This window comes from Lethenteron reissneri, chromosome 38, assembly GCF_015708825.2.
Source record: "Lethenteron reissneri isolate LAM-NWPU_2019-01 chromosome 38, ASM1570882v1, whole genome shotgun sequence".
Classification (NCBI taxonomy): Eukaryota; Metazoa; Chordata; class Hyperoartia; order Petromyzontiformes; family Petromyzontidae; genus Lethenteron; species Lethenteron reissneri.
The window spans coordinates 4,180,467-4,202,229 of NC_083816.1; the positions used below are offsets into that span (position 1 = coordinate 4,180,467).

The window sequence follows — 21,763 nt, forward strand, 5'->3', positions numbered from 1 at the left end:
GGCCGGTTTCTGCGCGCTGGGCACGTGGGAGACACGGGGGGGGGGGGGGGCATATCGGGGCATTGGAAACGAAGTGGAGTTCCGTATTTGGTTTGGGTGCAGCGAACAATGGGGGTAACTTGGTTGCATGGAATACTGGACGGTTCACGTGGGGTCACGGGGCAAGAACAGTAAGTTGCACCAGCATATCCCAAATAAGTCCAGGTAAAGCCACGTTGTCATGCACCTGAGACGCATGCTCTCGACGAGTTCTCGGACTGGCACGACTCGAAAGACGGGTCAACGCATCACGTGGCCGTCTGGAACGCTCTTCAAATATTAGGAAGCCACTGGAGCTATGCACTTTTAAATCTAGATTTAACAACTCATTTATGTATAACTGATTTTGTGTTTGCCTTTACTCCGCACCTCCGATTGGCTACGTACGGTGCAAAAGAAGTTCAACATACATACGTACTCACCTAGATTATTGAGCACACGTACAAATTTGCAAGCAGGCAAATGGTTTAATTTAACCAAGATTATTGAGTGATGTTACTTCGATGAGAACGCTAGATTCACAATGAGTTTCAAGTTCAATTACAGGCTGGGCGATTGACTCCGGGGTCTATAAAATAAGTACAACTTTGTGGGGGGTTAACAATGGTTATCTCATAGGTATACTCACCCCGGCTATTGCAATATGGAATAAACATCATTGGCCCAGGGCCACCAACAGAGCTCCGTACAAGCAAAGATCACTCGGACACCCCTAATGTCCCCAAATGTCTCAGTGGTCTCTTGCTTGGTTATAGAGACGTTTCTTTGTTCGTCCAGGAAATGTTCTCGGACTTTGAATACTCGGAAGGATCCTGCTCAGGATGTTTGTCCCAAAACATACTGGGTGCGATGCCCGTGTGGGAGGAATGAAACCGCCACATTCGAGATGCACTCTCAAGCTAGACCTGCTGTACTGCCTGCCACAAGAACCACCTCGTGGTCCTGCCCATTATCCGAGGCCACAAGCTAATACATGCCATGGTGACAAGACCAAAGGTGGGTTACATTATTTTCTATCAGCATCTCGGTAAATTGCATCTCCAGACACCAAACCTCTGGAAATGGAGACTCAGGAAATCGGGAACCCAAGACTCTAGACTCGGAAAATGTAGACTCGGGGATGATACTCTGATACCACATACTCCGGATCTCATTGATATATACGATTCTAGAATCCGAGACTTGGAATTTTGGAACCAGAGACTTGAATGTAGAATTTAAGACTCGAGACTCGAGGACTGAGTTCGCAGGGGGTGTTTTTTTATTCCATGGTAGCGCCTGAGCTCCGAGTCTCGGTCAGAGGCTGTGACAACAGAAGAGACGAGAGAGAGGTACAAAACGGCGACTTTAAAGCAGCTACACGCGGAGCAATAGCACACAGCCAGCGCCTCGAGTTGCTCCAGCGCAAACCTAAATATTCCAAGTATCCAGTCAATTAAAAACGCTTCCAACTCTCGTATTATAATATAACGATCATGAAGATGTACACATACACGACGCGCTAAAGAGTGTGACGAATGGCTGACGTAATAACCTCCAGCCTAGACCAATCGCAGCCTGCTGATGCCAGCCAAGAAGAACGCGGGGCTGACATGTAAAATATGATCTCAAACAGGGATAACATTCCCAGTATATTTCTGGTCGCTGGTAGACTGGAGTAGGTGGCGCGTGACCAGTAGCTGTCACAACCATAGCTGTGACTGTTATTGGATGCGAGGCGCTAAAGGTTCATGTTTAGGTTACCGACACAGACCTCGGCTGAAATTAATCTCTGGTCTCACCCCAGGTGGAACACAGACCTGTGAAACTGAGTGACACATGGCTTAGATAGGGGACTCCTTGGGTGCAAATGCTGGTTTAGGTCAAACCTGGTGTCAATTACAATGGTACGCCTAATTGTTTGCGTGGGTGATCCCACTGCAATATGCACGCTTTGATAAAGAGTTGTCACCACCTACTAAAAGAGGCAATTAGTGTTGGCAGCTCTTAATGGCTCCAGATTCAATCGGTAACGAATGTTGGGGCACCCCCCGACTACTCTGGGCCGTGCCCTTGGCACCAGCCGGGACGCCTACACCAGCTTCCGCTGGGAGTGCCGCCGCCTGGTTTGTGGGAGTGCTGGACCCTGGCGCAGCCCCAAAACACTCCTCTCCGCCGGCGTCTCCAGTGCTACAAAAACTACCGCGATCGTTCCAGCAGTAAGTAGCAGGGTTTTTTTTTTATATGTAAAAACAAATTATACAGATCATAAAAAGAAAAACATTTTTGTACAGCACGACTCCAGCTAAAACAAGCACGTGGTGGTGGCGGGGGGAGTACAGCTCATGGTCTGCCTGCCATGTTACGGTGAAGTGCAAGGATTCGGGTTCGATCCGGGACTGCTGGGCAGTCGACTTTAACGTGGACGCCTCCAGGGAGAAACCGGCGGCCACGCGGCAATTTGTGGTGGTGTTGGTAGCGCCTGTCCCAGTAGACTGGCTAGTCGCCAACACAGCGGTTTCCAGCCCGAGCACCAACTTTTGTGGCATCTCCACGGTCTCACTTAGCAGCGGAGAACGTGGCCCCGCGGACGCATGTCGCTCACGGGAGAGGCCAAGCCGGCGGTCGTTTCCACTGAGCTGATGTTGGACGGCACACATACGCAATTAAAATTGATGAGGCTGACCAACAACCAGGGGGGGGCAGGGGACAGTTCCGGTGGAACATATTTGTCGACTCAGATGCCTAAAAAAATCTCAAATAAACAAAATGAGGGCAATACGCTGAGTGAACCAAGTAGCAGAGTGAATGTACAAAATTCGCTGCTTGCTGTTGATTCAAAAGCCAGAATCGTATCGGCGCGTTAGTCGCTCTATAAAATAAAAAATACTGAGCAATTTTTAAATAAATCTACACCATGCTGTAATGGAGGAAACGTACACGACAGATTAGGAAAACTCCATGATTGTCCTGACAAAGTTGAGTAAAATACACGGGCGCAAGCACACACTCCCACTGTGGTTGTGCGAGCTGGGGGTTGTGGCAGGAAACACTCCCGTGATGACCTGGGCAAGGTGAAACGCTCCGCAACGGACAACACCCCGAGGGAGAAACCAAACTCTGTAGCCTTCGAACCTCAGGCCTGGGGACGGGGGTATTTCCCTTCACCTCCCCTCTGAACCCCTCTACAGTGTCACAGCAATGTCGCAGCTTGGCAAGCCTGGCCCGTCCGCACCACATTTCATATGTAACACTGTGCGGCGTGTGCGAGTGTGTGCAGCTTGGTCTTTGCGCACGCTGCACACAAGACGCCTCCTGTTTCGTGCTCAAGGGTTCTTCCAAGCTCTTACGTCGACAAAGTTCCACCTGGCCACATGGCGGTGGCGACGCCAGCACCATGACCGCGGTAAACGGCAGCAGTGCCGGTGGTCGTGCCAGCCACGCAAGTCCGAACGAGTCCACGCTCAAGCCAGAGTTGAAAAGTCAACACGGCACATGGAAGCCCCGCCCCCACCATAAACCGGGGCCACCGGTGGGGCAACCGGTGCGGCCACGCAGTCTGGTAGTGGTGGCGGCAACGGTGGCCCAAGGAAGACGTCGGTCAGCCGTACAGTGGCGCGACCCACGTCGCGGCGAAGGTGCGGTTACGACGAGGACACGGTCCTGGAAACGGATTCGTGCGGCCACATTACTGGACTTCTCCAGCGACCGCAGGCGTCCACCGGGAGAGTCGGTCCAAGCCGGTACGCCGACGACGCGCACGTGCGTTCAGGCACTGGTGCCCGTGATTTGGCTGTTGTACTCGGCCGTCTCCATGCGCAGAATGTAGGGGATGATGCTGTCGATCTGCACGTTGCCGATAAGCCCCGCGAAGAACAGCTCCTCCGTGATGTTCGAGCTCATGAGACGCAGCGCCGGCAGCCGCAGGAGTAGCCGCGCTAGCCTACATCCCCCACACACAGAGACAAAGATCCCCGTATAGCCTTAACACAGACTGTTGTTGTTAGCGAGCACCTATGAAGGTCGGCATGGCACATGAGGGGGTGGGTTGTCAGCAACATGCCCAACCGCCTTCGTCTCCTAAGTGGCGATGTTTACACAGTGCACTAGGTACTCATTTGAGGCTGAGTAGACCTAAAGGAGGCCCAGGACAGGTTCAGATAATTGTCACCAGTGTTGACTGAGCGGGAATCGAACCCGCGTCGCCGGGTTCGTAGCGCAACACACTAATAATTGCACAACAACAACCGCCATTCGCCACTAAGTGGCGGTGACGTCACCACGACGCTTGTGCCAGGCCATGTGCACCTTAAGGCCACGTGAAGTGTCGAACGCCCGCTGGCAGGAGGTCACGGGGCAGACCCAGCAGGTGCCACGGGTCGACTGACCGAGATGACCGGCTGATGCACCACCTGTGCCCCCTACTGTGCCAACTTGCTGTGCTTTAGCACTACCACTCCCCCCACATGCGCACACACGCGTCAGTGACGTGCATTTGCCAGTGTTTTCTCTAAATGGGAAAGTGACGAGGAGGTTGCTGAGAACAGGTCCAAAAGCCCAAAGTGTCAAGTGGCCAGCAACAAACAGCACTGTTAAAGTTGTAACAGATAAGGTTTGAGCACGGTCATGGGGGAATTTGGGGTGATATTTCCAGTGCGAGGGAAGAAGTAGAAAGGGAAGTGTTGTGAAATGCAGTGTGGAGCTGGTGGCTGAGCACAGTGTGAATGAGACGATACATTCATTCTGGTCGAGAGTCCTCAACAAGGGTGGAGGAATCAATGAGTGACATTCACGGGAACAACAACGATGCTCGTCGTGCGGAGAGAGAAATTAAGCCGATTGTATGGCATCGTTTTGTAATTTCACCGATTCGTACAAATAATTTGGCAACGCGGATGTGAATGTGTCCTTTGCAATAAACAAACGACACATTCGTCAATAACACTGCGGCAACGGCCCTTCTTCATAGCACACAGACAATTTGAACACGATCACGTCCAAGGTGTCTGTCAGTCTCCTTTATTTAACCGTAAGATGAAATAAATCCATTAAAATGCAGTATACAGCCTCTTTGCAAGTGCAACTTTTCTTACATTGAGATGTACTGGGCATCTATGAAAAATAACTTTATAGCTCATCGGACTCTGATGTTTTAAATCGCACCGAATATCTTAAAACATTTTGGTCCAGCTGGCCGTGCTTTTACCACACCGCGAGCGATCCACCGAACGACGACGCGTCATTGGTTGGTTCCGCCCCGTGCGGGCGACCACGGCGCTAACCTGTGGGGGTCGTCGGGGTAACTCTTGCTCATGTACTCGTGCAGCTCCACATGCGCCTTCTCCTGGAAGCGGTCGATCTGCGCCGTGTTGACGAGCCCCGGGTGGTCTACGGAAGAACGGCGGAGAGGGCGCGGGGGGGGGGCGTGACGAGGGGTGTTCGCTCAAGACGGCGAGCTCAGATCGCCGCCGGCCGGGGTGATCAAAGGTCAATCAGTTTTTCATCAAATAAATCCCTGATAGTAACATGACATTCTACTACAGTTGTTTTATTGGATCGTTTACAAGGCAGTTACCATGCCTACCCCCACCACACCCCCGTTACAGACACATGGATGCATGTATGTTGAACTTCTTTCGCACCGTGCGTAGCCAACTGTGCTAATCAGAGGTGCAGATGGACAGAGCTCACGCATTAACACTTTCAACCTTAGTCAGAAAGCGTTTAAACGAAAACTTTAAGAAGCACCACCGTAAAATGGTCCCGTAACATCACTGGTACTACTGGAGTGTACACTGCCTTACAACACGAGTCACATCACTAGAGGGTGCTATGTCGCGCTCATAAAGTCAAAAGTATGTTGTTTTCTTCTCGTGAACGAACCCTCAAAACGAAAAAATGCAAAACGCATTCCCACCCTGCCCCACTGCATTATTACAGTGCAGCTGTTGCCATCTGGGCTACAGCCGCACACCCGCGGCGTACCTTATGGTCGGACAGCACTGTGGATCGTCAAGGGGAGGGGGCGGATCAACTTCTTCTCGCCGGCGCATACGTGAGAGCGGGAGATTAAGAGGGGGCTGTTGATGCAGTGAGAGCTGTGGACGGGGAGGAAGTTAGGGCAGTGGGGTGCTGGGGGGGTGGTGATGACAGGACCCGTCCACACACCAGGGCTGAAGAGGATGATGGCCTTGAGGTAGGCGTACTCATAAGGGTCCACGTTGAGCTTGCTCATGCTATTGCAGAACTCCTGTAGCTTCCAGATGTGCTCCATCACCACCTTGACCCGCTCTGTCGTCAGCTTGTCTGCAGAGTAGATGCAACCGGGAGTTGAATGTGATGCAGAGGGGCCACCTGCCCATCTCGGGGAGCATCAAAGCCCTCGGTACGCGATGACAAACTCGCCAGATAGCTAAGTGCGTGCAGGCTGTCCACAAATAACTTTTAACTTTACTACCTTAACCACGCGTGAACTCGGCATGTAACGAGTCAAGATTTGGATTAAGAGTTTGGGGCAATGACCGTGAAAAAGAATCTTGCTCCTTCTGTTTGCCTACAGCAGTGGTGGTCCAATACGTGGTATATTTCAGGGTTGAATCAATTCAGGAATTGTTGGTCATAGCTTTCTGGTGGATTGTGGAGCCCATTGAGATCCACCAGAATGGATCATCACCATTGCTTGGAGCATTGACCACCATATTTTTAGCATATGATGTAAATATAGTTCTCATTATTCACGGAGCACCGAGTGTCTCACACGCACAACTTGATGCAGCCACCTTGACCGTGACAATCGATTTTAATCCATCGATCGTTACACATGGAACAATGACGTCACGTCTCGCTAAGACCGTCATCTTCGAGCTGCCCCAAAGCCTTACATGGCCTAATGAACCCTCAATTTTACACGTCCACTCCACCCCCAACCCACCACCACTGCTCTCCCTTCGTATCCCTGCTCCCCTACACTCCCATGCTGCCCCTATGACCCTGTACAACCGTGACATCCCCCAAGCCCCACCACACCTTGCTGCAGGCTGGCTTGGAGGTGGTTGACGATGGCGGTGAGGATGGTGGAAAGGTTCATAACCTGGGCGCACTGCGCCAGGCCCAGCGTGAAGAGCTCGTTCCAGCAGGCCCGCACCAGCCCCGTGTTGCCCTCCTGGCTGCACAGCATGTTGGGGGAAATAAAGAGGTCTCACCCATCCTCGGGCACCGCAGACGGAGCGAGAGATTGATGGCTCGGGCGCTCCGGGTTTTCACGTGACACCGTGCCAAGTGTGACGAGTGTGTGCGGGCGTAAACCACGCCTTGTCCTTTCTTTGAATACGACACACAGTGCCGGGCATTAGAAATGAAGAAATGAAGAAAAAGGCAAGAGCGGCCCCCCTCCCCCCCCCCTCTGCGTAGGGCTGAAGGAAAGTCCAATGGAAGGAGCACCCAGGGTGGAGAGTGAAAGGCAGGCTTAGAAAGAGGTGTTTCCAAGTGGTGAACGAGGATGCGAAGGACTGTGGGGTGGACGTGGAGATGAAGGCAAAGGTTAGGATTTAGTGGAGAAGAGGAGCAGTAAGCCAGATCCCAAATGTATGCCAGGTGAGTGTGTGTGCAGGGTATGTGTTTGTGCAGGGTGTGTGTGCAGGGTATGTGTTTGTGCAGGGTGTGTGTGCAGGGTATGTGTTTGTGCAGGGTGTGTGTGCAGGGTATGTGTTTGTGCAGGGTGTGTGTGCAGAGTATGTGTTTGTGCAGGGTGTGTGTGCAGGGTATGTGTTTGTGCAGGGTGTGTGTGCAGAGTATGTGTTTGTGCAGGGTGTGTGTGCAGGGTATGTGTTTGTGCAGGGTGTGTGTGCAGGGTATGTGTTTGTGCAGGGTGTGTGTGCAGGGTATGTGTTTGTGCAGGGTGTGTGTGCAGGGTATGTGTTTGTGCAGGGTGTGTGTGCAGAGTATGTGTTTGTGCAGGGTGTGTGTGCAGGGTGTGTGTGCAGGGTATGTGTTTGTGCAGGGTGTGTGTGCAGGGTATGTGTTTGTGCAGGGTGTGTGTGTGCAGGGTGTGTGTGTGCAGGGTGTGTGTGTGCAGGGTGTGTGTGTATACAGGGTGAGTGCAGGGCGTTTGTCGAATGTGTGAAGGTACCCCAGGGCCTGGAACGCGGGGATGGAGCGTGCCCAGTGCATGGAGAGGAAGAGGAGGCGCGACGCTGACTCGCAGATGTAGTGAACGTTCAGGTACTCGGGCATGGGCGACGGCATCGTCAGCTGCTCGCACAGGCACACACACACACACACACGGGAACGCACACGTACACAAACATGTAAAAAATACGTACACGCATTTGAACACGTGTGCGCACACATACATATGCACGCATGTACACACACACACACACATGCACCAGAGCAGACAAGCACATACATATGGCCACGTACGGATGGTTATGCATGAGCACACCCGGCACACATTTACTCAGAGCAAGATTAACCAAACCTCACTGCCACCCACAGGAGTCCCCCACTGTAGCTGGCCTCAACAGCTGAGGTTAGCCGTCTCCAACTGCTCAGTCTTTTTGTTTGGTTCTCTCCTCAAACAGCCGCCCTGCAGAACTGCCCCACATTTATCATCCCCAACATCTACAACAGCTCATAAAAACAACAGGTTTCTTATGCCATTGGAACCTCATTTTTCAGTAAAAAATATGATAATTGTTTTTTTACCCTTCTATCTGGCAACAAAACTGACACCTTTTTTTACAAGGAGTCATGTTTGCATAGACCACAATATCTGCAGTCATAATGCAAACAAAAAACATAACTCTAATAATGTGCACTGTCCTTTTGGCGTCATCTGGTCCAACCCATGTGAGACTAGGCTCTAAGGAAAGCTGTCTCGGGTGTGGACCAATCAACATCAAGGACAGTGCACATTATCAGAGTTATGTTTTTTGTTTGCATTATGACTGCAGATATTGTGGTCTATGCAAACATGACTCCTTGTAAAAAAAGGTGTCAGTTTTGTTGCCAGATAGAAGGGTAAAAAAACAATTATCAGGTTTCTTATGGCCATCCTCTATGGCCACCTCCAACGTAACTGCACCAAAAATCCACCAGCAACAGCTGCACTTTTCAAAACCATCTCGCCTGCGTCATCCTCGGCTAGATTCCCTCACCTCCCTCCACCATCGCCAGCAGGGTCGTCTCCCTTCGCTGCAGTCTCCCTGCACTACAGCTCACGGTAGAACTCTCCTCCACAGCAGCACCACTCACAATCTCCACCTCTCTACACCAAAGACCCGGACCATGGCCACTGCCGGGCATCGTTTCTCTGTGGCAGCCCTGGCCATCTGGAGCACGACCATCATCCCCACTGCACATTCACCACAGCAGCATGCACTCTGCAACGACCTTTTAAAAAACGCATAAAGCCTCAACTCTGTCGCCTGGCTTTCGAGCGACAATGAGCTTGGCTCCTTTGAGGCCACCCACCATCAGCTGCCCTGTGTAACGGATTCAAAACAGCTGAATTTCAAAGCCATTTCTACAAGCCGCCACCATCACCCCTGACGGTCAAAGGCCAGAGCAGACAAAAAGGCCAGAGCAGGGTGAAGGCCGTAGCCGGGTAAAGGCCGAGCGGCGGGCACCTTGAAGGAGACGTGCGTGTCGGTGAGGAGCGGGCCGTCGATCTCGATCACCGGGAGGTTCTGGTCGTTGGCGCCCATGAGCTGCAGGCTCGTGGAGTTAGTACCGGTCATGGAGGCCGCACCATCGGGCCCTTCCCCGCCACCGCCGCCCTCGCTCGCATTGAGGGCCTTGGCCAGAGTGTCGAATGCCCTGTGGGGGGGCGGTAGGGGAAGGGGTGGGAGGCACCGTCACTCTCTTTGACCACCAACATCACTATTGTATGATTTTTTGTTGATATATTTAGGTTTCACATCCAAAAGTCACTCTCTTTGCTGGGCGTATAGTAGCTGTGCACCTCTAGTGTGGATGAAAAGACCTCCTGAAGCGACCTCAGGATTAGTTCTGTAAACTAATTTCTGGGGCTGTTCTCACAAAGTTTGTTCACTGCCCGCTGTAAGAGTTCCGAATGGAGTTGTCTCCGCTGAATAATAACACCTATGGGTTTAAACTGCAGGGAAAGAGGGATTCAACTAAAAAAATCCCTCCGCCCAACGGTGTGCAGTGCATGATCATGTCACAATCACACGACACGGTTCGCTTTTACTCAGTGCTCTGCATGCGGAGCATCCCAGGGCACTCTACAATAGAATACAATGTTCAAGTACAAAAACGACAATGACACCCGATGTAAATGGGCGACATGCGCGATGTGCTCGTGCATGATCAGCGGGTGAGTGTGATCTGCGTGTGTGATCTGCGTGTGTGCATGTGCGTGCGAGGGTCTTCGAGCGTGCATATGTGCGTGATCAGGGTGTGCGTGACTTGCGTGCATGATCTGTGTGTGTGCGTGCATGCACGATCAGCGTGTGGGATCCGCGTGCAATGATCTGCGTGTGTGGATGTGCGTGATCTGCACGTGATCTTCGTGCGTGCGCGTGAGATCTGCTCGCACGCACGCTGACCGCGTGATCTCGCTGGCCGACTGGTTGTCGGGGGCGATCTCTGTCAGCGAGGTTTCCCCGTTGCTCAGCGTGTCCAGGCCGGGCAGCTCCCCAGAGGAGCTGGCAGAACTGGCGCTGGTGTTGGCAGCGGTCGTGTTGGCTCCCGGCGAGTCCTCCTTGCCCTTGCCGAAGTTGGCGAGTGATGTCACAACATTGGCCAGGGTGCTCAGGTCTCCCTGGCTCGTCTCCATCTGTGGGGCAATGCACACATCGATGTAGCTGAACCGGCGGCTAGAGCTCGATGATGTAATCATCGCTGACCCCAGTAGTGAATGTGGACCAACTACCACACTACCCTAACCACTACAGCCTTAACTAGAAATGTACAATCATACTGCAGTAAACACCACCCACTAACACTACAGCCTCAACCATGAAAGTAGAATTGTCATTATTATCATCAGGCATGGTCGGTCTATGTACTTCCGGATGGAAGTTTTCATGCTTCATCGCCATCCATAATGGTCCTGCAATGCCACGATTAATCTCACTTCTACACATGGGCTGATCTCATTACTCTCTGTATGTGGCCGTCCTTACTACCACAATAACCAGCCCTTGACAACTACAGCCTTAACTATGAACCATAAAACCACACCCCCTCAGCTGTGATCGTGGTAAAACCGCACCACTACCAAAGCCACGCATTTACCACCCCAGAACTCTACAGTGACCATCCAACTGAAGCTGAACGTTTCAGAGTCAAACCCTGAACTCAATAACGATGGAAAGCACTCAACCCCATTGTTTCGGTTTTGTGTTCTAGAGGCCGGGGGCATGTGGAGGTGGGTGCGGGAACCCCCCCCCCCAATGCTTACCAGCAGAGCGCTCTCATTCTTTAAGAGCGGCTGCTGAACACTCACCAGTATCCCCGAGTCAAAGAGCCCAGCCGTCCTGCGGAACACCGCGCACCAGCATCACACCCCGCACGGCAAATACACGCTGGCAAATATCCACCTTGCGCTATTGGCGCGTTACAACTGTGCTCCCAGATTTACACTGGTGAACCATGTCCCGCCTTTGTGAATTGATTACCAGGTGAGAGCACAAAAAACCACGATGAGTCTCCCTTGCACGGGGGGGGGGGCAATGATGGTTGCAGTTTATAATCCCAATTCAGTAATTTGCAGTGCCATTTTCAAAGTTTTGCCAATTTGGACCCTGATGCTGGCACACGATGGGCAAGTCTTGCAAACGACGTCATGGGATCTTTAACAACCACTGCTAAGCAGACGGCGTGTAACATTATTTTGGCTAATACACACCACAATAAGAACCAGTTTGGCCGCTGGATTCAAAACACGAACCTCTAACAAACGACGAACGCACTACTACTGGGCAATATCACCGCCCCTCTTAGGACTATCACAGTAAGTATTTTCTGGTTATCACATTCAAGTTCTAAGCAACAAGGTACTGTGGTATATGTCTAGGCTGTTACAACCGTAAGACCATGCGCGCATGCGCGCACTCGTAGGTGCTCTGAGATGCAATGACGTGAAAAGTGTTAAAAATACTACACGACGGTTTAAATCGAATCTCGAGTTCAAGAAACGTGGACTGAGAATCATGCACGTACGCCGCGCACCCTCGCGCCGCTTACCGCGACGTGTCCTTGTCCGTGACGAAGGTGGGCGTGGCGGCCATGGGGCTGCGCAGGTCCTTGCGGATGTAGATCTTGTCGGACGACACGGCGCAGTTGGCCGGCTTCTCGCGCATCGTCTCGATCGGCTTGCGCTCGCACTGCACGGCTGACGCACGCAGTCGCACCGTCAACACGGCTGCCCCCAATGCCAACGCCGCCCACCCCGCACCCATCCAACAACCCCCCACAGTTCTAACCCTCTTTTTTTTTTATGATCACAAATCTGAAAATATTTTTCACCGCCAATTTGTTAAAGGCTGCTGCGGCGTTACGTTGTTGCCAGAAATAAATGCGGCCATATCATTTGTGCTATTTTTCTATGTTCCCACAACTATGCTTCTTGCCTTCACCAACCAGGAATGACAAATGTCAGTGCCACTAACCGCACGGCGTGTGGAGGTTCTCATCCAACGGTGGATTGAGAATGGCTGCAATTCATTTATTTACTCGAATATACACCACATGCAGAAGATGAACCCAAGAACCTGAGTTCAATTCCTGGCAACGGCTAAGGTTTCGTGGCAAGTGACAACCAAAGCGGTCGTGGGCGGCCGTCGCACCACCAACCCCCCTCGCCCCCCCCCCCCCCCACCGCAACCAAAGCCGCACTGGCGAGCTTGGTGAAGCCCAGTCAAACGACGACCGCGACTCACACTCAGTCTTCATGCCCACGTTGAAGCACTTCTGCAGGCGGCAGTACTGGCAGCGGTTGCGGTGGTGCTTGTTGATCACGCAGTCCTGGCTGCCACGGCACGTGTATTTAAGGTTCTTGCGCACGCTGCGCTTGAAGAATCCTTTGCAGCCCTCGCAGCTCACGGCGCCGTAGTGCCGCCCTGTACCGCCAACGCCGACGCACAGCCACACAACCGCCGGGTGAACAGGGCAACTGGTTCTCACCCTTACTCCAGGACCAGCACAGATTGTGCCAGCTCAGAAATTCATTAGCGTCGCCTACATTTCAGTAAAGTCGCCCACATTTCAGTAAAGTCGCCCACAAATGATAACACCGACATTGAATGCGCCCGATCTTGCCAAATCTCAGAAGCTAAGTAGAGAATTGAGTCTGGATAGCGAGCGGATGGGTGGTCACAATGTGTATAACAGGAGTTGTAGATGAAAGGTTTATTTGCTTGTGCTGCTTAGCCACAATTCCCAACACCATCTCACACAGAGTGATCCCAACCACAGTCTACCAACTACACAGCCTCCACTATCACCACCAACAACATCACCAACATCATCCACACAACAGCCACATTACCACCGCCACCACCACCATCGCCAATCCCACTACCACCACCGCGAGTACCTCTGCCGCAGGCTCAGAGAGAGAGGCTCACATGAAAACACCATCGTCATTCTGAGGGACGTTAAAGGTCAGGGCCAGGGGTTGAGGGTCGAGATCCAATCGGGGTCAAGGCTCACCTGAGGCGCGGTCGCCGCACACGACGCAGAACTCGACGGGCAGCTTGAGGAGGCCACTCGCAGGGTCCACCGCCCTCTGCTGCCCGTCGTCCTTGCGCAGCACGGCCATGTGCTCTCCGGACGCCTGCTCCGTGATGATCTGCATCACAGCGAGGGTGAGGTCATCATCATCATCATAAGCCCATGATCAATCCACTGCTGGATGAGATGAAGGGCTACTTCGCGAAACTGTTGCATCCCAAACAACAGGACTCCGATGCAATAATCCTGCTGGCGCCTACATTTGAATTGCCCGTCTCGGGCGGTTTCCCTCCTTTAACTGCCACTCCGTCAGGAGTCTCAACAACCTAAAAATGTTACTATTTTTAAACTAAAAACTAAACTGTTTTAATTTTACCAGGTAAGCCCCACTGAGCTAAATAGCTATTTTTCAGAAGCGACTGGCTACAAATGATAACTCAATGAAGTGGCTTATCATGTGGAAATGTATAGCGGCCAAATACTCTAAATGCATATTTCTAAATGTGGAGGGGAGAATTTGCAAACTCCAAATATACAGCAGCAGGCGTCAGGGTCGGGATCAAACCCACGACCTCCTGTATACCAGGCGACGTAATATCTCGCCACCGCAGCGCCACAACCAATCATCCCTTCCATGCACGTGTCCTGCACCAAAGCCAAATAATGTATGTTATCAAAAGGTACGTCCGTAACCGGTGAACATTCTCCAATCCGTGTGTTTATCTTTTTGTCTCGGCGTAATCTCAAGCATGCGTTGCCTCTCCCACGCACTTTGGATTTCTTGTTCCATTTTCTTTATTACTTTCCCACATTTCTTATCGAACCAGCATGATAGGGAGGGAGAGCGTGCGGACAAGCGCTGACATCACTACGTGTTACAATGACCACGCTTGTCAGTGGCCATACTCCCTCACGGTGCTACAAAAGTTCTAGCTCGCCGGCACGAAGCTCCGCCGCACTAGACGAGATGTCATCGGCACCTGCAGACGCTGCGGCGTGCCGCCGCTGCCATCGTGGGTGGTAAGGATGAGCTGGCGGCTTCCGAGGCCGTCGGGCGAGGCGAGGATGATCTTGCCGCCCTGGGCACCATGCTCGGGCGTGCCCGCCAGGATCAACTTGCCCCCGCCGTGCCCGTCGTCCGCCGTGGCCCACACGAACTGTTTGGGTGGCGTGCCGCCGGTCTCCATCGCCGTTACAATCTGGATCTTTTGGCCCGTCTGCTGGTCCGTCACGATCTGCCAGGCCGCACCACCGCACGTTGATCCTCTGACTACCGCGACCTACCCTCAATGCCAACCACCCGACCCCATCCCGCCGCACGCCAAAAATCCAGAATTGTTTACTCGCCAAGCAATTCCACACGAGAAATTGTGCATCAAAAAACGGTACGGTAACGAATTGACGAGGTTATTTTCACACTGACGCATAAATCACTGGGTACCGCGGAGTAGATGTACTGGCCAATCACGCGCCAGCAAGGGCGACAACATGGTTCCCCTTTTTGGATTCAACAATTGTTCTGACTAACCCACAACAGAATACAACGACACATTCTATTGACTTGGGCAGCTCGTGAGAGAGGAAACAAGCTCGCAAGCGATTGGTTGCCCACGCACTGTTCCCCCCGCAGGAACCCAATGACTTAAACTCCCACGAAGAACGGACCGCGGTAACGCCGGCACCTGGATGCGGTGAGGATTGCCGAGTGAGGGGTCGGTGGAGACGATCTGGATTTTCTGCGGCGGGCTGTTGAACAGAGGGCTTCCCACGAGTGTGGTCTGCGCCCCCATCAGCGTCATCTGGGATGCCTGAACCATTTCGCAGACCGCCAGTTATGAGACGAGCATGCCACAGAGACCGTGTCATAAACCCACGCGACACGGCGCAGCGAAACCGCTATACACTGGCACGGCGTTTAACCGTCAAATAATAATGTTGTCAATTACAATGAATTATAATTATACGTGCAAAAATCAACGAATGCATGTGTTTATGCGACTAGATGTCACAGATTCACGCTAATACAGATTCACATCACGGTAGATTCTATAGAAAGATAGATAGTTCAGTTTATTCTGATTAATCAGGCAAGAACTTAATTCGCATGCGTGACCTGGGGATTACTGTAAATTCTACAGATTAACACCAACAGTATATTTCACAGATTCACATCACTGTTCAATCTACAGATTCATAAATCACTATAGAATCGACATGTATCACAAGAACAATACAGAACTGATTCTTGAATGAAACTGTTACCCCCTGAATTAGAGCGACCTGAGAATTGACCGTGTGGACTGCAATCAGGAAGAACCCGATACTTAGCCGAGGCAAATAGCATGTCTGGCTTATGGTTTAACAAGATGTGGTGTCTATTTTAGGAAAGTGTTGGGTTTAGAATATTGGAGAATGTAAGTCTGGTTTAGGAGTCTGGTTTAATAAGGGGTTTTAGTAGAGTGTTATGCGAGTTTCGCGAGTGGTTCATGCGAGTTTGGGGTATGGTTCAGTGGAGTCGTTTAGTAGTGTGATTTAATTGAATGTAAAATGTAGGGTCTGGTTGAGTGGAGTGTTGTCATAGACAGGTTTACGTAGGTGTGTGGTCTGGTTTACTGCAGTGGTTTATTGGAGTGCTTCACTGGAATGATTCAGTGGAGTGGATGAGTAGCGCGTGTGCGATGCGCCCGGCGCCAGAGCCACCTCGGCGACGTGCTGCTCCACAATCTGGTGGGCGAGGTCCTCCATGGTACCGGCAGCCGAGCCGGGACTGGTGAGGCCTCTGCTTGGCACAGCAGGGCCGGCAAGCCTGGCGAAAGCACACATACACACGAGACACAAGCATACGATAAGCATACATGATGCACACACGACACGCAAGCGACAAACATACAAAACAAAGAACCTCCTTATAGCCTATAAAATATTGTCGGGGCAAGTGCTGTTAGCGAGCGCCTATGAAGGCCAGCACAGTGCACGAGGCTGTGGGTGGCTCAGAGCTGGTGTTTACACACCGCACCAGGTATTCGTTTAAAGACAAGTCAACTGAGGGACGCCCCGGTACCAGTTTAGATATTGGCCACGATTATTGGTCACGAGCCTTAATCGAACTGCGGTTACCAGTGTTCGTGGTGAAGTGCGCTAACCACTGCACTACTGCTCCCCACTCATACACTCACATACATAAATACACAAAACACATGCACACAACAAAAATACACGATACACACATGCACGAAATAAGGTTATATTATATTGGTCACTGTATTGTTCTCTTTTCAGAAATCTGGCAGCAACAACACCACAAGGTTGTTGTTACACGGGAACCGGTAACCTGGCAAACATTTTCAGAACCGATGACCGATTCAGAAAGTTAGGAACCGGTAACCGATTCCTTAGAAACAAACTTTTTGATTGGCACGTCCAAACGACACAGCAGCAGAAATCACTGTGTGGTACATTTTCTTCCAATTCATCGTTAAAAATAAACAAATGTTATGTTTATTTATAGACATTTTCTATGTACAGCAAAGTAACTGGTCGTTTTCATGCCGCTACTGGTAATGCAATTTTTTTTTTTAATATCATATAGACGTACATAACACTTGATATACATATGCACGAGATACATTTACAAACATACACATGGTATACACAATAAACACGCACACTTGATACTCATACATACCATAAACACACATTATATACAAATAATGGGTCCCAGAGGGCTGGCGAAGTTGTTCCCGCACTGCGCTATGAACCCACCAACCTGAGTTTAATTCTCGGCCGTGGCTAACATGAGTGGCAAATTATCTCAACTTGGCCTGGTACCCCCTCTTCACTGACCTGGCACCGGATTGACAAAAATTAACCCGTAAAAAACAAAGTTTTTCACTATACAGTAAATCCTTTATATGCGTGGCGGCTAGAGTCCTCTCGTCCTCTGGATTGAGATGGCTGCCACCTATGGGTCAGATGATTGCCTGCTACCATTAAGCAATTAGTAATTAAATATTATTTATTTTTTCCTAAAAAGTGTAAAATTTTGGAAAAATTTTTTCACGAAAATTAATTGTCACGCACAACGAGTCTGTGTGGAAAATGTCAGCTCGATTGGATCACGGGAAGTGGGTTAAAAAACGACCGAAAGATTTGCACGGGCGTAAGCGCGCAAGCAAGTGAACTTAATATTAAGGATTTAATAAAAACCCATAACCGTTAACGTATGGGCAGTCCCTCGCCCAGTAGTGGATTGTTCTTGCATACCAAAAGCACGTGCATGCAAAGCCCCTAAACATAAACAGTCAAATAATGTGTGCCCTTCGATAAGTCTGTTGTGATTCAACATGTCGTAAACACGTGCGTGTTGTCCTCCTTAAAATCTATGGGGAGAAAAACATTTGGACTCAATGCTAAGGGCTGGGTTTCCCCAACTTCCTCTGGCAACATCTGTACTTTGTAAGTATGGAACTGGTATACTTGCCATAAGTTGACAGTTTCGGCTATTGTCTGGCACAATAATTAAATTACTGACATTGCAGTCGAGCTGTTAATGGAGCTGTGGTTGGGGTTAAGCTGTAGCTGACGTCCACATGCACTGCCGCAGGACGGGAGTCTCACCACAATCACTACCAAGGCGGTCGGCTTCTGCCCCGAACCTCTACTGCGAGTAACGTGCACACTCTGGGGGTTCGAGTTGTCAGCGTTCCAATTCGAGCCCAATTAACGCGGTGTGCATAGCACAAAGCGTGAACAAAAAAGACGGGAAAATGACAATGGGAGGGGCCAACAGTGTTACGGTGGAGCGCACTCGCCAAGAAAACGCTAGCGTTAACCAACCAGCGCCTAGTACTCGCCAGCCTTTCCAAATAGCCAGCCTGCCCTGAGTGCTATCCCTAACCAATACGAACCGTATCCCAGTTGCTACCTCTGGCGCTTCGCTAGAACCATGTTTCGGTGTTGATGATCAGAACCGGTATCGAGTACCCCACGTCCGCATGCAATAATCGCGACAGCGCCATACGTTTTCCCGCATCATCATCACACGCGCGCGCGTTCGCACTGCGGTTGAGAACGCGGTCATGCATGGCAGCGCCTGCAAATCTCCTTCTACAAGAGCCACGGGGCATTTTGCTGGGACCTGCTATGATTTAAAATAATTAAGTTAATTAGGTATGAAATAGAAGCGGTCAAACAATTTGTTTTAAAACAATCACGGCTTAAAACAAACAATAAACACGTGGGCCGTGAAATCCCATTTAATTGCAAAACACTAAGGTTACCACACACTTTAAGCTACGTACAATTCGGATTTAAACAGCCTCTAAATAGAACTCGTCTCAAGAATACAACATGGAACTTAACAAAAACGAGCTTGCAGCACCTATATATATTTTTATATTTACGTAGCACTTATAACAATTATACTATCACTAAACACTACGCCACCATTTAACCATGTAATACAAATTTACATCCTTTTGTAAAAAAAAAAACACTTCACGCAGAATCGTTTCAGATACCACTCGCCACTGACGTTAGCCGTGCCCGGAAGTCAAACTCATGGCGCTGGGTTCATATCGCAGTGCGCTAATTAACCGAGCCATCGCTCTGCACTCGGATACACATGCATGTAAAATACAGACACGGTTTCGCACACATTACACGACTGTAACGGGCCGTGTACGAATAAACCCCGCACAGTTGGGTGCTTGGGTCGGCCAGGTCCGTGCACGGGGTCCAGGGGCTGCGTGGACCGCGCGGAGCCTGGGGTCGGGACGTGCCGAGACGAGCACGGGACACCGAATTGACGCCTTCATCGTCCGCAGAGAGCCAACGGAGCGATGACCACAGCGCCTCGAGCTCTCTTACTCCTCCTCCGAACCAAACACGCTACCGCACGTTCCCCGCTTGTGAGTGGCGGGCGGAGAATCGGTCACCGCTCTTCTCTAAGGACGGCGTCGTGGCGGAGGAGACGGGGTCTGGGTGCCAGGCCACGCCGACCCGGGGCGAGGGCCGGGTCAAGCACAACCCATCGCCCACAGCGCAACGAGTCTCCCCTCACTTCCTAATCTCCCCGATCATAACCCCGCCCCGTTCGGGTGCCTCCTGAGCTGCGAGAACTATCGCGCTTAACCCAATCCGCTTTTCGTTTTACTGAATGCGTCTATTCAAGAGCGTATACAACATGCACAGCGAACGAGCGAGCGAGAGCGGACAGGCGCGATGAAGGGGGCGGGTGGGCGACGTCAGGAGCGATGCACGGCGCGGGGTGATGATGGCGATGGCAAAGGTTAAAGGGTCGAGTTGAAACCACGCCGGGGTCGCGCGGCCCTCGCCCAGCGCCCCGCCCACCACCTCGTCCTGCGCTGCGGGGAGGAAACCCCATTCGCAGCAAGCGGAGGCGCTCAGGGAGAACGAAGTGGAACGCATGGGGGAAGAGAATAGCCAAGACCCCAGCTCGGGATGGACCCCTATCCTCCTCCCCCCCCCCCTCTCCCATCTCGATCGCGGCCACTCTGCCTAGGCGAGAGGGCAGGGTCCGCGGCCCGTGCTAGGCCTCGCCCAGGCGGCAGCGCCATTTCCCGCACGCCCCGCCCGCGGTGGGGCCCAGGGAGACGCGAGGCGCTCCCTGCTGCCCGCGCGATCCTCGGGCCCCGGTGGAGCCCCTCGTGGACCCCGCGGACCCCTCCCCGAGGGCCACCGGTACCTACAGCGCACGGGGTCCTGGACCGAGCGGGAGCCTTGAGTCAGAGGTCGGAGGTCGCGACCCGTTGCGCGCGACGACCCCGGGTTTGGAATTCGCAGCGCGGATGGGCGGGGCTCGCGGATCATGTGCGCACGCTCGGCCAATAGCGCGTCGCTGTGGTCGAAAGGGCGGGAACCGACGAGGACGCAGCTTTTCGGCACTGGGAAATGTGAAGAGCCGCTGATTGGCTGGTTGGGTCCGCGGCGGCAGTAACGCGGCTCGTGATTGGTTCCCACGAGGCCCGCGCGATTCTTCGGGGTCACGGGAAATGGCGGCAACGCGAGCCGGGGGGCTGGGCTAACGATTCGCCCTCGATCCGATTCCCCTGAGCGATTTGAATTAACGAATCGATTCCGTATTCGATTATTGCTTTATTTTCTTGATGCACGGTTTGAATATGTTGAGTGCGTAGTTGGTGTTTAATTAAACATTTAATTTACCAACTCTCTGAATTGAAAATGCTAAATATGTTCACGATTATCGTTTTAACCGCGAGATAAATATTCGATGTGGCCGTGAATGGATGAATCGCTCTTTGCTGTGGACTTCACAAAATACATTTAAATATTTCCCGTCACTAAATAAACTTTTTTTTTACTTTATTGCCCAATTCTCTTGTTTTAAGAGGCACCCCCCCCCCTAAGCACGTGCCCCGTGCTAAGGGGCCGTCCATAAATGACGTCACGCCCCTGGGGGGGGGGTTGAGAAATGTGACGTCACATCAAAATGCGCAACTTTAAATAAATATAGACAACACGTTCTACTTAATTTAATTGACTTTTTAATAAATGTTTTCTCCTACAACATCAGAGTGCAGCGCCACATTAAATACGCACTACAATGAAAATAGTTTAAAGCGATTTGAAGCATCTTTTATTTGGGGGGGGGGGCAGAGCTTTGTGACGTCATATTTGAGGGGGGGGGGGTCTGACTATTTGTGGCGCCGTGTGACGAAGGGGGGGGGGGGGGTCAAAAATCGTCAAAAATCGCGTGACGTCATTTATGGACGGCCCCTAATACAATTTTTTTCCTTTCAAATCTGGTCTCGTACTGGATTATAAGACGCACCTGTTGCTTTCAATAGCAGAGGGGGATTTGCGCCTCTTACAATCCGGGGACTTGCATGCAAACAATTGCACGTCTACCCCTTATAATTATCAGTGCCCCTACCTTATTACAGATCAATTCAGTTTGTATTGGTCACCCTGTGCCCTTATACAGCTCGATGTTCATCCTACAAAGTCACATCACAAGGGAGAAACGCAATCAAATAGACAATCACCACTACTACACTCACCA

The 21,763-nt window shown here is 51.4% G+C and overlaps 1 protein-coding gene and 1 long non-coding RNA gene across 12 annotated transcripts; one reads left to right on the plus strand and one right to left on the minus strand.

Annotated features, from left to right (window-relative positions):
- The first annotated feature begins 48 nt into the window (after positions 1–48).
- On the plus strand, positions 49–3,407 carry LOC133351815 (uncharacterized). The gene is made up of 3 exons (XR_009756225.1): positions 49–170; positions 817–1,035; positions 3,299–3,407. It is a non-coding gene; the product is annotated as an uncharacterized LOC133351815 (long non-coding RNA).
- Positions 1,279–20,565, minus strand: LOC133351813 (nuclear receptor subfamily 2 group C member 2-like). Of its 11 annotated transcripts, none has more exons than XM_061567364.1 (15): positions 20,426–20,565; positions 16,420–16,525; positions 15,402–15,527; positions 14,700–14,954; positions 13,699–13,837; positions 12,927–13,106; positions 12,232–12,379; positions 11,447–11,522; positions 10,590–10,819; positions 9,648–9,837; positions 8,147–8,268; positions 7,045–7,184; positions 6,187–6,324; positions 5,301–5,406; positions 1,279–3,961 (listed from the first exon to the last, which is right to left on the minus strand). In XM_061567364.1, the coding sequence occupies exons 1-15, from the start codon at positions 20,548–20,550 to the stop codon at positions 3,787–3,789; spliced, it is 2,256 nt and encodes a 751-aa protein (XP_061423348.1). In that variant the 5' UTR covers positions 20,551–20,565; the 3' UTR covers positions 1,279–3,786. The 11 variants fall into 11 exon arrangements, with proteins under 11 accessions (XP_061423348.1, XP_061423342.1, XP_061423343.1 ...); XM_061567358.1 differs by having other exon boundaries at positions 7,045–7,192; positions 8,146–8,268; positions 10,584–10,819; XM_061567359.1 differs by having other exon boundaries at positions 7,045–7,192; positions 8,146–8,268; positions 10,584–10,819; positions 11,492–11,522; positions 14,700–14,999.
- Between the last annotated feature and the right edge of the window lie 1,198 nt (positions 20,566–21,763).